The sequence below is a fragment of the Eriocheir sinensis genome, chromosome 35 (assembly GCF_024679095.1).
Source record: "Eriocheir sinensis breed Jianghai 21 chromosome 35, ASM2467909v1, whole genome shotgun sequence".
In the NCBI taxonomy this organism is placed as follows: domain Eukaryota; kingdom Metazoa; phylum Arthropoda; class Malacostraca; order Decapoda; family Varunidae; genus Eriocheir; species Eriocheir sinensis.
The window spans coordinates 12,248,846-12,266,228 of NC_066543.1; the positions used below are offsets into that span (position 1 = coordinate 12,248,846).

Genomic DNA, 17,383 nt, shown 5'->3' on the forward strand with positions numbered 1-17,383 from the left:
AAAACTCCCTTACGAAACCAAATTTACTTACAGATATAATTTTACTTGAGTCAAGCACGATTGTTTAAGTTGTTAGTATTTTCTCTCTCTCTCTCTCTCTCTCTCTCTCTCTCTCTCTCTCTCTCTCTCTCTCTCTCTCTCTCTCTCTCTCTCTCTCTCTCTCTCTCTCTCTCTCTCTCTCTCTCTCTCTCTCTCTCTCTCTCTCTCTCTCTCTCTCGAGGATTTGAATGTATTTTTTTCTGACTTCTATCAGCATATTTTAACGTACATTCCTTCACGATATAATCTAAATATAATTGTGAAACTACTTACACACACCAAAACGAAAGGGAAACTCAATAATGTGTATAGTATTTTTTTTAGCAACACTGTAAAATATGTATGCCGTTTCTTTATATGCTTATAGATATCTTGTCCATAATAACTTAACTGTTCTTTCATACGTTATAATACTAAGATAAAATGTGTATGCATATTTGCTGATCATATTTGCCATGTTTTTACTTACATTAGAACATTTCTACATTGCGGGCTAGAAGACACGCGGCAATGCTATACAAGGGGATCCCCTACGCTGAACCACCCCACAACCGCACGTTTAGCCGAGCCAGTATATAGTAGTAGTAGTAGTAGTAGTAGTAGTAGTAGTAGTAGTAGTAGTAGTAGTAGTAGTAGTAGTAGTAGTAGTAGTAGTAATAGTAGTAGTAGTAGTGGTAGTAGTAGTAGTAGTAGTAGTAGTTTTTTACAACACAGAGAGCCCCTAACTAAGCCCGCTAACTGTTGCTCTCATATACTCATAAGTAAAGAGTGGCCAAAAGAGAGGTCAATTTCGGATGGAAAGGTGTCTTGATACACTCTTCTTGAAAGAGGTCAAGCCATAGGCAGAAGGAATACAGACGAAGGAAGACTGTTCCAGAGTTTACCAGTGAAGGGAATGAAAGAATGGAGATGCTGGTTAACTCTTGCATAGGGGGTTTGGACAGTATAGGGATGAGCATGAGTAGAAAGACGTGTGCAGCGGGGCCGCGGGAGGGGGGAGGCATGCAGTTAGCAAGTTCAGAAGAGCAGTCAGCATGGAAATATCGATAGAAGATAGAGATACAGCTTGGTGGCGGAATTTAAGAGGTAGAAGGCTGTCAGTAAGAGGAGAGCTGATGAGACGATGAGCCTGAGACTCCACTCTGTCCAGAAGAGCTGTGAGTGGAGCCCCCCATACGTGAGATGCATACCCCATACGAGGGCAGACAAGGCCCCTATATATGGAAAACGTCTACGCGGGGGAGAAGAACTGGCGGAGACGATGCAGAACGCCCAAACTCGAGGAAGCTGATTAAGTAAGAGAGGAAATGTGACGTTTCCAGTTGAGATTTTGAGCTAATTAAGGATAGACCGAGGATATAGTCAGTGACGTCATCAACGGAGCCCGCCCGGAAAATATGACAAGAGATGGGAAAGGAAAGAAAAGAGCGAACGTGGATAGTAGGAAAGTGGAAAACGATAAAATATTAGCAATCAGACGGGGTTCCCACAATTCCGTTTTCACGGATCCGTCGACCGTCAGTGACGTCATCAACGGAGCCCGGGCCACGCACGGAGCCGTCCAGAAGAGATGAGCTCAAGTTAACTTTTGGATCCGGGGTAGGGGTGGTGGTGACAGTCCAGTGATGTTGAATATTCTACATATCATGAAAATATGAAAAAGAAGTACTTATAAGCTACAAAATAACATATACAAGAAGTCGTTGTGGTTAATGCTTTTTGTCAACAATGACGCCGCCGCCAAAGGAGGCTACGCTTTCGTGAATATTATCCCCTATTTTCAACAATAAATAGTCCTTGAATTGGATTTTGAAAGCGTTTCCATGATTGTTGAGCGTTTGTAGAAAAGATATATGAAGAGCTAGTAATGTTTCATAAGGATAGGTAATGAAATACTGCCACGGTACTGAAACGAATCTTGACTTTTTGTATCATACAGTGAAGGCTTTCTTTGTTAATTTATATGCTAAATAAACGTAACCAAACCGTCAACACACCAAAGGTCAATCACCAAAAGGAACATTCGACCCAGACCGAGACCCGCGGCGCCTTGTTGACAGTGGAGGGGGCGGTGACCAGCGGCCTGCGGAGGAAGATCGGCCTGTGAACTCTCTGCTCGTGGTGCTGAGGCTGCTGCACCCCGCCGAGATGGAGGAGGTGGACAAGATACTCATCCTCACCCTCAATCATCTGGGCTGGTGAGTCGCTGGTGCCGCGCCTGGTGACACCGCCCACTCGTTAGGGACCTCTGTCTTGTTCTCTATCTTAGCGACCTTTATCTACAGCCTACTCATTGTGACCTCTACTTCTACTTTTCGTTATACTATTTGATTTTTTCTTCTTTTTCTGTTTTCTCTTTCCTCTGCTTCTTATGTTTTTTCCTGTTTCTTCTGTTTTTTCCTGTTTCTTCTGTTTTTTCCTCTGTTTCTTCTGCTTCTGTTTTTTCCTCTGCTTCTGTTTTTTCCTCTGCTTCTTCTGTTTCTTCTGTTTTTTTCCCCCGTTTCTTCTTCTTCTGTTTTTCTTTCCTCTGTTTCTTCTGCTTCTGTTTATTTCTTCCTCTTTCTCTGCTTAATTTTCTGCCTCTTCTTCAGTTTCTTCATCCTCGCTGGCCTAGTGATCACAGCCAACATCCTCAGTGCATCACCATGGCCTGTCGTCTACTTGGCCACCACTTAACGGAAGGAAGCGTTGAAAACAATGGAAATGTTCATAAAGCTGTCATGCCACCACTACTCAATTTTCTTGAAGATAAGGTTGATTTTTGGGGGGGAAATTAGGATAAGGACAAATATTTTTTTTCATTTAGTTTCCGATTAACCATTTAAATTCACAGTTTACCTTGAAATTATAAAGAAAAGAATCATTTGTATTCATGTTTGAGAAAGTTAACTGTATTTCAGTGACATTGATGAGGATATCAAGACGGTCGGCAGCTTTGGTATTGCTGAGGTGGTGGGGGGCATCGTGAGGTGTGTGCGGGCCATCTCCAGTGACTGTGACCTCCCCACCTCACTGCCGCAGAACATGGCCCAGCGCTTTAGGGCTGCTGCAGCTGTGGCTCAGGCTGTAAAGGTAAGTGTGCTGCTGTGTGTGTGTGTGTGTGTGTGTGTAGAGGGAGACCTTTGGATGAATGGAAGTAGCATTGATCATAGTCAGTATTCAGAATTGGAAATTTAAGCTTTCTGTTTGTAAGGCTTTGAGATCATCAGTAATAGATGTTTAAATAACTAAAATTTACTAACATTGAAAAATGTAAAACTTGTTGCAAAGATACCAATATAATATGCTTTCATTTCACTCCCCTCAAGAAAGTTCTTTATATTTTTATTGCAGCCAACAACCACTTTGCCTAAAGATGTATTACAAATAGTTGCTTTCATCATAAAGGAGCACTTTCCATTCATATAGCCTGTTTGAAATAAAACCAGTTTGGGGTGCATAATGTACAGTAATTTAGGAAAGAGTAAAAGAAAGGATACTAGAGCATGTTTGAGATTAGAGAGAAAATTTTATGAGGTAGTTTTTAAGGGGTCATGTCATGAGGCAATGTTACAAAGTCCCTTTTATTCTTGTTATACTTTGGCCCCACAGGATATTGGGTATTCAGGAGATATTGGCTACCAGTCACTTTTGTATCCAAGCGAAGCTGACCTTCGCAGGATATTTATGTTTTTGATTGAAAAGCTGCCAAGGGACTCCTCTCCAGTGTCTGACGAACCTCTCAGTAAGTGTTGGACAGCTGTTGGGAAGGAACTGTGCCCCAGGCATGATTTCTGACTGGATTATATTTTCATTCAGATTACTTTTACCCTTAACCAGAATAAAAATTCTATAAATATAAATGAGCATTACATAATTAGTTAAATAATTGTCTGAGCCCAGCCCACTAAGGGAACTCTTCCATTTTGCTTTTGATTGTTTCATGGACATGATTTTATTGTTTCTAGCCTTTTCCTTCTTTTATTATTTTAATTGATCATGTGATTCAATTATTTTTTGGTTGTTTTTAGACAGTTGCACACCTTTCATTGTAGTGTGGGGAAAAGAGATTCGATTTGTGTATTGTGATTCCGTAAAATTTATTGAATATTGTACATAAAGCTATTGTAATTTTTTTGCCAAAATTTTTTCACATTTATTACAAGAAAGAAATGTATGAACTAGGATCAAAAGGCACTGATTTCCTACATTTCTTTCTTTTTTTTTTTATCAAAATTGGTTCACTGAGACAAGATTGTTAAGAAGCCAAGTCTCAGTGGTCTGTGGTTTGTTGCAATAGGAGACGAAAAGGGATGCAGTTTCTAACTTCTTATATTCTAGATAATTAAGGCTATGAGCTGCACATATTATTCCCTCTACAGGTTGTGCTTTGACCAGTTGTCTAAAGGCTTGTATTCAAGCCTTTTTTTTATGCTCTCAGATTTCTCACCTCCATTGAGTGGGATATGGGGTCCATGATACTGAAGATTAATGACTAGATCTCCTCTGCAGACAAGGCAACCCTTATCCACCGTGAGGCCAAAAGAAGACTGACAGAGGCCTTGGCACAGCCCTGGATCCCTCCACACTGCCGTCACATTGTACGCACACACAGCTCATGTGCCTCCATCACCAAGTATGGCACCGCCCACACACGAGGGTTTACGTCAAGGCCATTCACGGGCTACGAGGATCCATCAAAGCTGCCAACAGGTGAACTGAAATCATTCCATCATGTTTATAGATTTAAAACTCATTAAATAGGTGTGCACATTTTATAAATGAACTGAATTAATCCAGAGATCAAATAATACTATATCATCAGAGGTCATCTATAAATTGCATTGGGTGTGATCAGTGAAATCCTGCTATAAGTCAAAATCACACAGGTTAGACAAACTTTTATGTATTAGCGGTTTATTAAAAAAATAGAAGATACGTACAATCCTAGGACTTTTTTTATTTATGTATATGTGTGTGTGTGCATGTAAAATATGCAAATGTAACACCAAATTCAGTTCTCAGATTTGTTCTTGTGCACTTTTCTTTAGAAATGGAAACTTTTCAAAGATTTTGAAAAATGTACCTCCATTTTCCTCTAACAGAGATGAACAATTACTATGAGAACCACCTGCGTAGAGTTACAAAGTTGGTGGGGTATAGTCATCTGGTAGCATCTCTGCTCAATGCACATGCTGCCCAGCTGGAGAAAGAGAAATTCATCCCACTGCTCAATACACATACTGCCCAGCTGGAAAATGAGAAACTTCTCCCAACCAGTAAGGAAGTTAAGGTAATGATTTTCATAAAGAACTTCTGCAAGGAAGATAATCATGTTGGTTGATGGTATTAAGTGAATTATAATGAAGTGTAGATGATATTTTGCATGCATTGAGAAGACACTGTGATGAAATCATAAAGATGGAGCTCTGAAATCACATTAATGGATCTGGGGCTACTCACAAGTAAGATGGATTAACATGAACATAAAGGAAAGTGCAGAGTGTCAAACCTTCAGAGACAGTCAAAAGGAAGAATCAGGAAAATGTGCTTTGTCTTTTAGTGAGGGAAAACTAATTTTGCTCAGTTAGTCATGTATTTCATGTTACTAAGTACATGCATGAATTTACAGGGTGAAAATGAGAGTGTGAAGCTAGAACTTCTCATTAGTGATAAAAAGGTTTCTGAGACCACCCATGCCGTTCCTGGGACAGACTCCACGGTATTACCTCCACAAATAGCCAGACACATGGAGGGTGTGCAGGTAATGGTCATGAGGATTTCTTATGTATTTTTATGTTGTTAAGTAGGCTTTCATGAAACACTTTATGAAGTTTCTTTTCAAGACAGTAAAGGTATTTCTTGAGGCCATAGCAGCCTCCTTACTTTACCTGCTGTTCCTTGCACTATTTACTTTGCGTACCCTTAATTCAATGCTTTTGATTTTATTTCATACTTCTCTTTTGAGAATAACACTTGTAATATGTTGACAATTATTGTAGGTCCGAAACTGTGTAAGTTGAACAGCCATAATACAGAGAGCAACCATATATATCTGCAACTTTACTAACATCCATTTTGTTTGATTTGAAAAAAAACAGGTTTTGTTAAACCTATGAAATCCTTAGCCTTACAAGATATGTAATAACCCTGCCTGCCTGAATGATATTGCAGGAAGTAGAGACTAATCTGTCTGGTGCTAAACATACGTACTGTACTGTATATGAGAAAGTATTGATAGGGGGATGCTTTGCTGCTGTGGAACATGAAATAATGACAAGAATTCAGCATTGTTTAATGGATTATTTATTCCCTGTTTCTTCATTACTCATCAGGAGTCAGGTACAGTGTGTGCAGAGGGAAAGGCTGTCACACAACATCAAGTAGCCACTGAAGAAAGTGCAGCTGTTAGCCAGGAGGAACAGCTGACCAACCTGGAGAATGAGGTGGCCAGCATTAGGAGCAAGATGAAAGATTGCACCCAAGGAATGTTAGATGCTCAGAATACTCTAGCTAAGGTGACAAACTTAAGTATTTTCTTAGCTCTTAACAAATGTATTGTGTAAAGCAGTAAGGACCCCTAAGATCATCAATAGTACAAAGTGAGAAATTTTGTATTTGCATGTGATTTTCATATTACAGAACACTAGTTCTTAACCATGACATTGACATGAAAAGTATGATATAATAGCACATATATGTTTGTGCAAATTTGGAATACAAAGATTTATTGGAAACTGACAGGTGTGCAGTGGTGACTAGCAATTGCTTTTTCTTCCAGCTTACTGATGAAATAGCCCAGGAGGAGGAATTAAAGGAGGAACGAAGTAAAGATGTGAAGACAATGGAGAGAACTTCCTCCCTTCTCCCAGAATCAGACACTAACATCCAGAAACTGAAGGTGAGATTTATTTGTCACTCAATCTCAGTTGCATTTTACATTCTTCAGGACTTTTTCCAACAGGAAGTTTTTATTTGTGTTTTACCTTTCATGCAGCTGTTTTTTTTTTGTTTTTTTTACAACAAAGGAGGCAGCTCAAGGGCACAAAAAAAAAAGCAATATTAAAAAAAGAGCCCGCTACTCGCTGCTCCCAAAAAAGAATTAAAAGAGGTGGCCGAAAGAAAGATCAATTTCGGGAGGAGAGGTGTCCTGATACCCTTCTCTTGAAAGAGTTCAAGTCGTAGGCAGGAGGAAATACAGATGAAGGAAGATTGTTCCAGAGTTTACCAGCATGAGGGATGAAAGAGTGAAGATGCTGGTTAACTCTTGCATAAGGGGTTTGGAGAGTGTAGGGATGAGCATGAGTAGAAAGTCGTGTGCAGCGGGGCTGCAGGAGGGGGGGAGGCATGCAGTTAGCAAGTTCAGAAGAGCAGTCAGCATGGAAATATTGATAGAAGATAGAAAGAGAGGCAACATCACGGTGGAATTTAAGAGGTAGAAGGCTATCAGTAGGAGGAGGAGAGCTGATGAGACGAAGAGCCTTAGACTCCACTCTGTCCAGAAGAGCTGTGTGAGTGGAGCCCCCCCACACGTGAGATGCATACTCCATACGAGGGCGGACAAGGCCCCTGTATATGGATAGCAACTGCGCGGAGGAGAAGAACTGGCGGAGACGATACAGAACGCCCAACCTCGAGGAAGCTGATTTAGCAAGAGAGGAGATATGAAGTTTCCAGCTAAGATTTTGAGTTAAGGATAGACCGAGGATGTTTAGTGTTGAAGAAGGTGACAGCTGAGTGTTGTCGAAGAATAGGGGATAGGTGTTTGGAAGATTGTGTCGAGTTGATAGGTGGAGAAATTGAGTTTTTGAGGCATTGAAGGACACAAGGTTCCTTCTGCCCCAATCGGAAATGATAACAAGGTCTGAGGTTAAGCGTTCTGCAGCCTTCAGTCTGGAGTCGTGTACTGCCTGTTGTGATGGTCTTCTATTGAAAGAAGTTGAATAATGCAGAGTGGAGTCATCGGCATATGAGTGGACAGGACAGTTTGTTATGGAAAGAAGATCATTGATGAATGACAGAAAGAGAGTGGGTGATAGGACAGAGCCCTGTGGAACGCCACTGTTGATAGGTTTCGGGGAAGAGCAGTGACGGTCTACCACCGCAGGGATAGAACGGCCGGAAAGGAAACTGGAGATAAAGGAACAGAGAGAGGGATAGAATCTGAAAGAGGGCAGTTTAGAAAGCAAAGACTGGTGCCAGACTCTATCGAAGGCTTTCGATATGTCTAGCACAACAGAGAAAGTTTCACCGAAACGGCTAAGAGAGGATGACCAAGAGTCAGTTAAGAGAGCAAGAAGATCGCCAGTAGAACGCCCCTTGCGGAATCCATACTGACGATCAGATAGAAGGTTAGAAGTGGAAAGGTGCTTTTGAATCGTCCGATTAAGGATTGATTCAAAAGCTTTAGATAGACAGGAAAGTAAAGCTATAGGGCAGTAGTTTGAGGGATTGGAACGGTCACCCTTCTTAGGCACAGGCTGTACAAAGGCATACTTCCAGCAGGAAGGAAAGACAGATATTGATAGGCAGAGACAAAAGAGTTTGACCAGGCAGGGTGTCAGCACAAAAGCACAGTTTTTAAGGACAATAGGAGGCACTCCATCAGGTCCATAAGCCTTCTAAGAGTTGAGGCCAGAGAGGGCATAGAAAACATCATTTGGAAGAATCTTAATAACAGGCATAAAGGAGTCAGGGGGGATGAGTAGGAGGAATATGCCCAGAATCATCCAGGGTGGAGTTCTTACAGAAAGTTTGAGCGAAGAGTTCAGCCTTAGAGACAGCAGTGCTGCCGTCAGGGTTAAGGAGAGGAGGGAGAGAGGAAGAAGTGAAATTGGAGGAGATATTTTTGGCTAGATGCCAGAAGTCACAGGAAGAATTAGAAGAAGCAAGGTGTTGACATTTTCTATTAATAAAAGAAATTTTGGTAAGTCGGAGGATAGATTTGGCACGATTCCGGGCTGAAATGTAAAGGTCAAAGTTAGTGGGAGTTCGAAGGCTCTGGAACCTTTTTTGATGTGCCTCTCTATCTTTAATAGCACGAGAACAAGCGTGATTAAACCAAGGCTTTTTAGCATGAGGAGTAGAGAAAGTACGTGGAATGTATGCCTCCATTCCAGAGACAATCACCTTTGTGATGTGCTGAGCACACACAGAGGGGTCTCTCTCCTGGTAGCAGTAATCATTCCATGGGAAATCGGAAAAGTACATCCTCAGGTCGTCCCACCGAGCTGAAGCAAAATGTCAGAAGCATCACCTCCTCGGCGGGTCCAGAGGATGTACAGGAGTGATAGGACAGGATATAGAAATAAGGTAATGATCGGAGGAGCCCAACAGAGAGAACAGTTTGACAAAGTAAGCAGAAGGATTAGAGGTAAGGAAGAGGTCTAGAATGTTGGGCCTGTCTCCAAGACGGTCGGGAATACGAGTAGGGTGCTGAACCAACTGCTCTAGGTCGGTGAGGAGAGCAAAGTTGTAGGCTTGTTCACCAGGCTGGTCAGTGAAGGAGGATGAAAGCCAAGGCTGGTGGTGAACATTGCCAGTATTTTGCTATTGCTTCTTTCCTCCATGTGCTGTAATTTGCCATTTGATCTTGTATGTAATCACATTCTTGTCATCATCTTCCCCAGCCTGGTTGTCATCTGCTCTGCCACTTTAACCTCTGTGCATTCATTTTCAGGCGTATTAATTTTTAAAATTATTCTAGTTTACCTATAAATACTTTTCCCCTAACTCTTCTTTGGTACCACATGTGTTAGAGTAGAGCTGGAGCAGAGAGAAGGAGGAAGAAGGAAATGCTGTCCTTTATAAATTTTCAAAGAAATTTCACAAGATACCATTCTGTAAATTTTTATATGTAAGATCCCAGAAAACCTTATTAAGTTGTAGTTCCCCCATGTAGAATGATAATGCACAAAAAAATCATGTTCTGTGTTGTTAATGAGTTTGGGATTTTGTTTAAAAGTTTGCTATATCAGAAGTTTAAAACAGTGTGACATCAGTGGGCTCCTTTAGCAGCATAAATATTATGTCTGTAGCATAACTTAAGCATCATCTCTTTTTAGACTGCTTTAAGAAACAGTGAGGAGAAAATGGGTCGTCTCCAGCAGCAGTGGGATGCTCATAGAGAGCCTCTAAATGAACAGCTGTCTCGGCTCACTCAGGAAATGGAAGACAAAAAGGTGAGTGTTTTTTTTTTTGTTTTTTTTTTACGTCTTGGCCTATTGCGCCGATAGGCTTCTTCCCGGTGGATCCTGGATTCCTGATGGTCGGTCCAAGGCTTCTTCCCGGTGGGGCCTGATGGTCAGCTCAGCCCATTCTGGCGCAGGCGAGTGTTTATAGTGGCACCATCTTGTGTTGGCTCATGCTGCCCTCCCGGAGCTCATCTTTAATCCTAGAATCTAGAGTCCGGGTTGATAGGTGGTCTTCTGGACAGCATGTGGGTAGTTTTAAGCCACTTGGTGGCACCGGTCAGGGATTGAGCTCGCGTCCTCCTGAACGCAGGGCCGTCTCGCTATCCGTTCAGCCACCACCTCAAAACTTCAGATTTGTCTTTGGAATATTGCAATGGTAGATGTCACAATGCATGCAAGACAGAACTCCTGTTATATTTTCTTACTGGTATTTACTGAAAGCATGCACAGCTCATGATTAAGGTGGAATCATGAAGCCAATAATGAAGCAAAAGTTTATTTTATGCTAAAGGAAATGGTCAAGGGCCAAGAACAAGCGTGAACACTGCTCCCACAAATGGAGGGCAGTAAGAGTTGCCAGAAGGGAGGGTCAGACTCGGGGCAATGTTTGAAATTTCTGAAAAATTGGAAAACATAAAAATTGTTAAAATGAAGTGAGCGTATGGTCAAAGAAATTCAAGAAAAAAAACTCACAAGTAATTCAAGCATGAGTATGTATGTATACAGGTAACTCTCGATTTACGCGAGTTTGATTTATGCGTTTTTAAAATAACGCGGAGTCCAAAATCCAAATAAACTTTTAATTTACACGTTTTTTTCACTCATACGTGATATTTTATGGAGTGGCCACCAGATGTCTCACGCAACTGGACTCACACAGTGCCGCAGCCACACAGCCGAGCTCAGTTCTTCCCGTGCGCCACTTGAACAACAATACAGTACCCACGCTACCATGCTACTCAACAATAGGGGTGGGCAGGTACTGGTACTAACGGTACCAGCTATACGGTACAGTACTGGTACCAGACTGCTCGGTACCGGTACCAATACTAGCCAGTCACTCATGGTGTCCCTCATTTCTTCCTCACACGAGTGAGATTACTAATGCCAATCCTTCCTTGTCCCATGAATATTCCCTCGCATCATATTCCTTTTTCTGTCATCTCTCTCTCTCTCTCTCTCTCTCTCTCTCTCTCTCCCCCCCCCCACTGAATGAAGTGAATATTTATTTTTCAATAGAAACCTACCTATTGTTTGATTTACATTGTTTTTTATTTACGCGATCTCTTCAAGGACACAACACTCACATAAATCGAGAGTTACCTGTATGTGGGAGTTTTAGAGCGAGGAAAAGAAGAGAGGATGATAATGAAAGGTTGGATAAAAAGGTTTCCTCTTTGCACTTTGATTTTCCTTGTTCTTGTTTTTGAACCTGCTGCATGTGTGTTAAATGTCATTATATCTGCCTTTATCCTCTACAGAGACACAAAGAAAAGATATTGGAGGATATAGGTGGGCTGAGAGACAAGATGAAGGCAATGGTGCAGGAGGCCTCTAGGAAGGAGTCTGCAGAGGCTCAGCTTAAAGAACAAGTGGAAAAAATCACCAAAGATGTCAACAGGTTTGTGTCACAAATCAATCAACATCAAATACAATAGAAATGTGTTACTTAAGGATGTCACCTAATAAGATAAGATAGGGAGGAAATGAGAGTGTATAGGAATTGATTGAGTTGGGGTATGAGATGAAAAAGTGAAGTGGAGGAATATGTGAAACTTAAATAATACAGTGCAGTGATTTTGTCCTGTGACAGGGATGCAGAATAGTAATTTTGTGAGAAGAGTGTATGAAAGTGATAAATATGCCATGGAGTGACTGAAAGACCACTTGGGATATGAGCTAATGGCGTTACGGAGTAAGATAGAGATGCCTTGGGACATAGCTTCTATATCATGAGAGAAACTCAACAAAATGATGGTACGTCATCTTTAACTCCTCATTCTGCATCTTCAGGAAATGGATTTGTCAGTGTGGATAGCATTTTCGGCAGAGTAGTATTAATATTTATTATTATTATTATTATTATTATTATTATTTATTTATTTTTTTTTTTTTAATATCTGTGATGAGAGAGGCATATGAAGTGTTATCAAACATAACATTGCTGAGTAATGTGTACCTGCTTATGCTTCATTGCAGATCAGTGTACACCAAAAGGATAATAGACATCAGTGCTAAAGTTCGGAAGCAGAAACAGGAGATCGACAGAGTGCTTGCTGACACCAGGACCATACAGAAGGAGATCAACATCCTTTCAGGAAAGCTTGAAAGAACCTTCACAGTTGTTGAAGGAACAGCATATAAGGTGAGAGAACATAACATTAGTAAGACCTTTCAGTAAGATATGAACTTTGCAGTATTATTCCAAAACACCAGCTGTAATGAATAAAGTATACATGTATGAATGCATTTTTTTTTTTTTTTTTTTTTTTGGGCAGCAGTCATGTCACTTGAAAGACTCCATTGATTACAATACAGCTATTATGCAAAAAAGCATCAGTAAAGTATAAAATTTAAACATTGTAATATTGGTGATTTGGCAGATAAAAGTGTAATAGTGCCAAACTATTAACCACCATAATGGAAATTTTAATGTATTTGCATAATCTTATGAGCATATACAAAACTCAGTAAGCACATTGGGAATAATATGATTGATTAGTATATTGTTACATGATTATTTTAGTGATCTAAGGTGTTTGTGCTTAATAGTCCAGGTAGCCATGGATCAACTTTCACTGCTCACACAGGAGGCAGCAAACAACGAGCGTGTGCGGCAAGTGTACCGAGCCGTTGCAGCTGTGCATGAGGGCTGTGGTGAGCTGGTAGACATTGTACGGGAGACCGGGGCAACACAGAGGGAGATATCTGACCTCAGGGAACAGGTAAAGACCATTATGTTTTTTGGGGTCACTTTGTTTGGCAGATCACAGTAGTACTCCTGATAAGACCAAGGCCATGTAACCAAGGCCATGTATAGGAGAGGTGAGGCCTTCTGATCTTTTATTTTGATACTCAAACTTCAGAACTTTGGAGTGGTGTTGAAAAATAACTTAGTAGGTTTTTTTACATTAGAAAAGTTTAAGTAATAATATTCACAGGCAGTTTGTAATTTGACCACATAACTACTCACTTCCCACTATTTCTTTTATAGGTTGACCTAGAAAAAAGCAAAAATGTTGAAGAAAAGCTGGAGCAGCTGAAAGTGGATTTGAATCAAGTGAAAAAGGAAAATGCAAGTTTAAAGAAGCAAATCAGATGAGAGGTAACAATGTACACATATTCAGCTAACATTGCTTGTTGTTGCATACTAACCCATGACATCTTGAATTGTTTTAGTGTTGTCTTTCCACAGTACTTTTCTGATAGTATCTTATAAGGTTAGAAATGGAGGTTTATTTCCAATTTTGATGAACACCCAGCAATTTGACATTTAACATTAATATTTATTGTTACTCTTCTCCCCTTACTCACCATTTATCAGTTCAAATATTTGTAACAGAGCACTACTTGCTTTGCCTTTGTTACATGAACTTGAGTGATATAACTTCTGTATTTTAGTTTGTTCTGTATTACCAGTCTACTTCCTGCTATTTTTTAATCGTTTCCATATAATTGTCATTAAATATTGCATTAACTATGATTTAAATTAAGTATTGCAAAATTGTTATTGTGCCCACTTACTAAGAAAGGGTTCGAATTCCAGTTTGCATTTCAGTCACCTCCATTAAAGTACCATTTCATTTTACTTGTGTCTTTATTTGTGTGAAAACATTTAGATCCCAGTAATTTTGTTTTATAAAATCCCTTCCAGATGATTTACCAAGTAGTAATAAGAAAACAAATTGAAGACTTTTAAATATGCTTTATGAACGTAATATTGGTAATAGATAACAGAACACAGTAGCACTAAGGGTGGTAGTATTAGCAATTACAGTAATCATTGTTGTCATCATAATAATAATAGTAGTAGTAGTAATAGTAGTAACTGTGTTGTTATTACCAGCTGTGTCAACAAAAGCTGGTATTGTTTTCAGAGATGTGACTCATCATCCACAAGCAGCTGGTGGGATTCTTCCAAAGCAGCCGCCTCTAGTTTTTTATTTTGTTGTTGTTGTTGTTATTATTATTATTATTATTATTATTATTATTATTATTATTATTATTGTCATTGTTGTTAATTTTATTAATATAAATCTTCAGTTATTATTTTTATTATTGATTGTTAGCTGCAGTAGTAGTCGTCGTAGTAGTAGTTTTTATTATTGTATAGAATGATTCAACAACATCAAAATACTTCCATGGAGAATTATGTTTGTAATGCTGGTGCAGCAAAACATCTCACACCGTACTTATGATGAGGCATGAAAGGGGGGGTGGAGGAAGAATGAGGTGCAAGCAACCTCCAGCAGGAACAGAAGGCAGGACACACCACAGCCCATGAAGAGTACATAGTAGGCTCCTTGCAAATGGTCCAGGGTGAGAGACTGCTGGGACCCCTCAGCCTGCTGGTATCCATGGGGCTCTTGGGCCTCACGCCGACTAGGGTCATGGATGAGCTGGTTCAGCCAGCGGGTCACAAGGCCAGCCTCCAGCATCCGCCGGATCTGTTTGTTGAACCTGCTTCTGAAGGGACAGCCAGGTGTCATTGCCCAGCCAATCTCTGATGGGAAGAAGTCACTGGTGGCAACATGAAGCTGAGGCTCCCCAGTGGCTGAGGTGAACCTGTCAGACAATGCAGGGATAATGAAGTTATGCTACCATGCTGTCTCTGGCTTTTCCTTAAAGTAACATTGACTAGATGATAATAGCCTCACAAAATGGCTACATCAGAAGGCAAGAAGTGCACAAAGAAGAATGGAGAGAAAAATCCTGGGTACAGCATGGAGAGACTGGATGCAAGCATCATGGATTAGAGAACAGACTAAGGTTGACAATACATTAATCATGCTACACTCACCTGATGGCAATCCTGTCTTGAAGGTACAGTCGCCAGGTGATGAAGGCGTAGCGTGTGTCTCGAGCCCTGGCTATGCAGACGTCAAGCTCGGGGCACACCTGGAGGCCTTTGTACACCTGCTGATACAGAGGTACTGTTGAAGTCTTGAGGAGCTGGTAGTCTGCAGCACCCTGGTCCTGTTCAAGGGAAGAGAATATATATATATATATATATATATATATATATATATATATACGTATATATATATATATATATATATATATATATATATATATATATATATATATATATATATATATATATATATATATATATATATATATATATATATATATATATATATATATATATATATATATATATATATATATGACTCAAGTTTGGTAAATCAGATCTGATTTTAGGGAAGGAAAAGTGTGATTCCAAGTAGAGCCTTTGATAGGCTGTACAAGATATACATGCAATCACTTGGGTACCCTTTGTCTGTAGGGGTTTGTGAGTGTATAGTATTATTAAAAATAAAAAAGGCTGAAGCTGTCAATATTTCAAGATAGTCAGAGTACCCTGTGTAAGTACAGGAGGGGATATATTATGTGACATCCAAACATGATCCTGCATTGAGGCCTCTCAGGAGTAGAACTGGCACTGTTTCCAAAGAAGGCCTGTTTGAAATGTAAGGTTCGATCATGAACTAAAGTAATATTTATTTTTGGACTTCTGTCTCTGTTGTGGGAGTATTTTGAAAGGGGTAGCAGCTCTGTTAAATGAAGAGATGAGTCCTGTGAAAGATTTTTTTATTACAAATTTAGCTACTACCACTAGCCTGTATCCCCCAAGATAGGTCACTGTCCACAAGCTCATGCAGGGTGTTGAGGGTGGGCGAGAGAGGTGGCAGAGCGAGGGAGGCCGTGAGCATAGCCACGTAGGAGCAAAGCATCACCAGGGAGAAGAGCAACCACGCACCTAACACTGCCTGCCCGACACCGCCCACCGCCCACCTCTGACTTTGCCTGCAGGGACGGAAAAAAGAAAATTAGAAAGAGGAGGGATGGGGAAGCATAGTAAGTGCACAAATAAGGGAAAAGGTGGAGAATCAAGTTGGTGGAAGAGGGAAGAGGAGTCATGTTGAGTGGGTAGAAAATAGAAGAGGAGTTGTAATAAGGGCATGGAAGAGGGAAGGGTAGTCGTGATAAATGGGTGGAGGAAAGAAAGGTGGTAATGGTGCCTATCTCTGTCCCTTTGGCCCTTGAACCTGCAGTGGGCAAAAACCCACCACCCTGCAACATGAAAAGTGTGATATCCAGGTTACCACCTTTTACCTTCCACAGGTTTCCCAAGGTACCCATTTATCAATTAGGCTGAAAGGGAGGAAGAACAGCCAAGTGAGCTGAAAGACAGGTTCAAATCCTGACCTGTGAATTCGTACAACTACTACTACAATAATAATACAATACTATCAGCTACTACTGCAGTTATCATTATCATCCGCACCATACTGATAAGACTGTGGAGACCCACCTCACACATGCGCCAAATATGCTGAGAAAAGTGGCTGAGAATGAAGGACTGAAGGAGGAGGAGGCAGGGTTAATGTTCTCAAACCTCCTGGTGACATAGTAGACAATTCCAATGAAGAACAGGGCTGCTGCAAATCCAATCCACACCTGCACCACCAAAGTCACTGTCATTAGGGTATTACATAAGAAAGTGGGTGTCAAAAGGACTTTTATAATTTTCACAGCCTCACCATTCCTGTGATGCCTGGTAATGCTAAATCATAAAGCACTACTGTAACAATAATGAGTGAAAGCTTTACCTGTCATTTATCAGTATAATTTCGAATTTCTTTTAGTGTTATTTCAGAAGAAAAAAAAAAATTAATGTTTTATATTCAGCCATTTTTCATAAACATAATATAGTAGTGGTCTCAAGTTCCTAGTGTAGCAGATTCTCTCTCTCTCTCTCTCTCTCTCTCTCTCTCTCTCTCTCTCTCTCTCTCTCTCTCTCTCTCTCTCTCTCTCTCTCACGTGCGTGCGCGTTAGTGTGTGTGTGTGTGTGTGTGGCATTGCCTCAAACTGGAAGGGCCTGATGAGGGCCAGCACGCGGGGCAGCGGGCGGGGCGGGGAGGTGCAGAAAGTGAGGGGGTCGTTGT

General features: G+C 40.6%; 2 protein-coding genes across 2 annotated transcripts in view; one reads left to right on the plus strand and one right to left on the minus strand.

The window, feature by feature from the left end:
- The first annotated feature begins 1,609 nt into the window (after positions 1–1,609).
- LOC127007554 (coiled-coil domain-containing protein 22 homolog) lies at positions 1,610–13,533 on the plus strand. The gene is made up of 8 exons (XM_050878725.1): positions 1,610–1,619; positions 2,057–2,237; positions 2,940–3,111; positions 5,651–5,782; positions 11,693–11,832; positions 12,411–12,576; positions 13,022–13,156; positions 13,426–13,533. The coding sequence occupies exons 1-8, from the start codon at positions 1,610–1,612 to the stop codon at positions 13,531–13,533; spliced, it is 1,044 nt and encodes a 347-aa protein (XP_050734682.1).
- Positions 13,534–14,277: 744 nt separating this feature from the next.
- LOC127007555 (glutamate receptor ionotropic, delta-1-like) overlaps positions 14,278–17,383 on the minus strand; it is a gene marked incomplete at its 5' end in the record, with an annotated part of 5,412 nt that continues 2,306 nt past the window's right edge. The window contains 5 exons of the mRNA XM_050878726.1: positions 14,278–14,996; positions 15,232–15,407; positions 16,055–16,241; positions 16,750–16,895; positions 17,301–17,383. The exon at positions 17,301–17,383 is cut by the window's right edge and continues 99 nt beyond it. Of these exons, the coding sequence (XP_050734683.1) occupies positions 14,624–14,996; positions 15,232–15,407; positions 16,055–16,241; positions 16,750–16,895; positions 17,301–17,383 (965 nt within the window). The remainder of the gene's footprint in view (positions 14,997–15,231; positions 15,408–16,054; positions 16,242–16,749; positions 16,896–17,300) is intronic.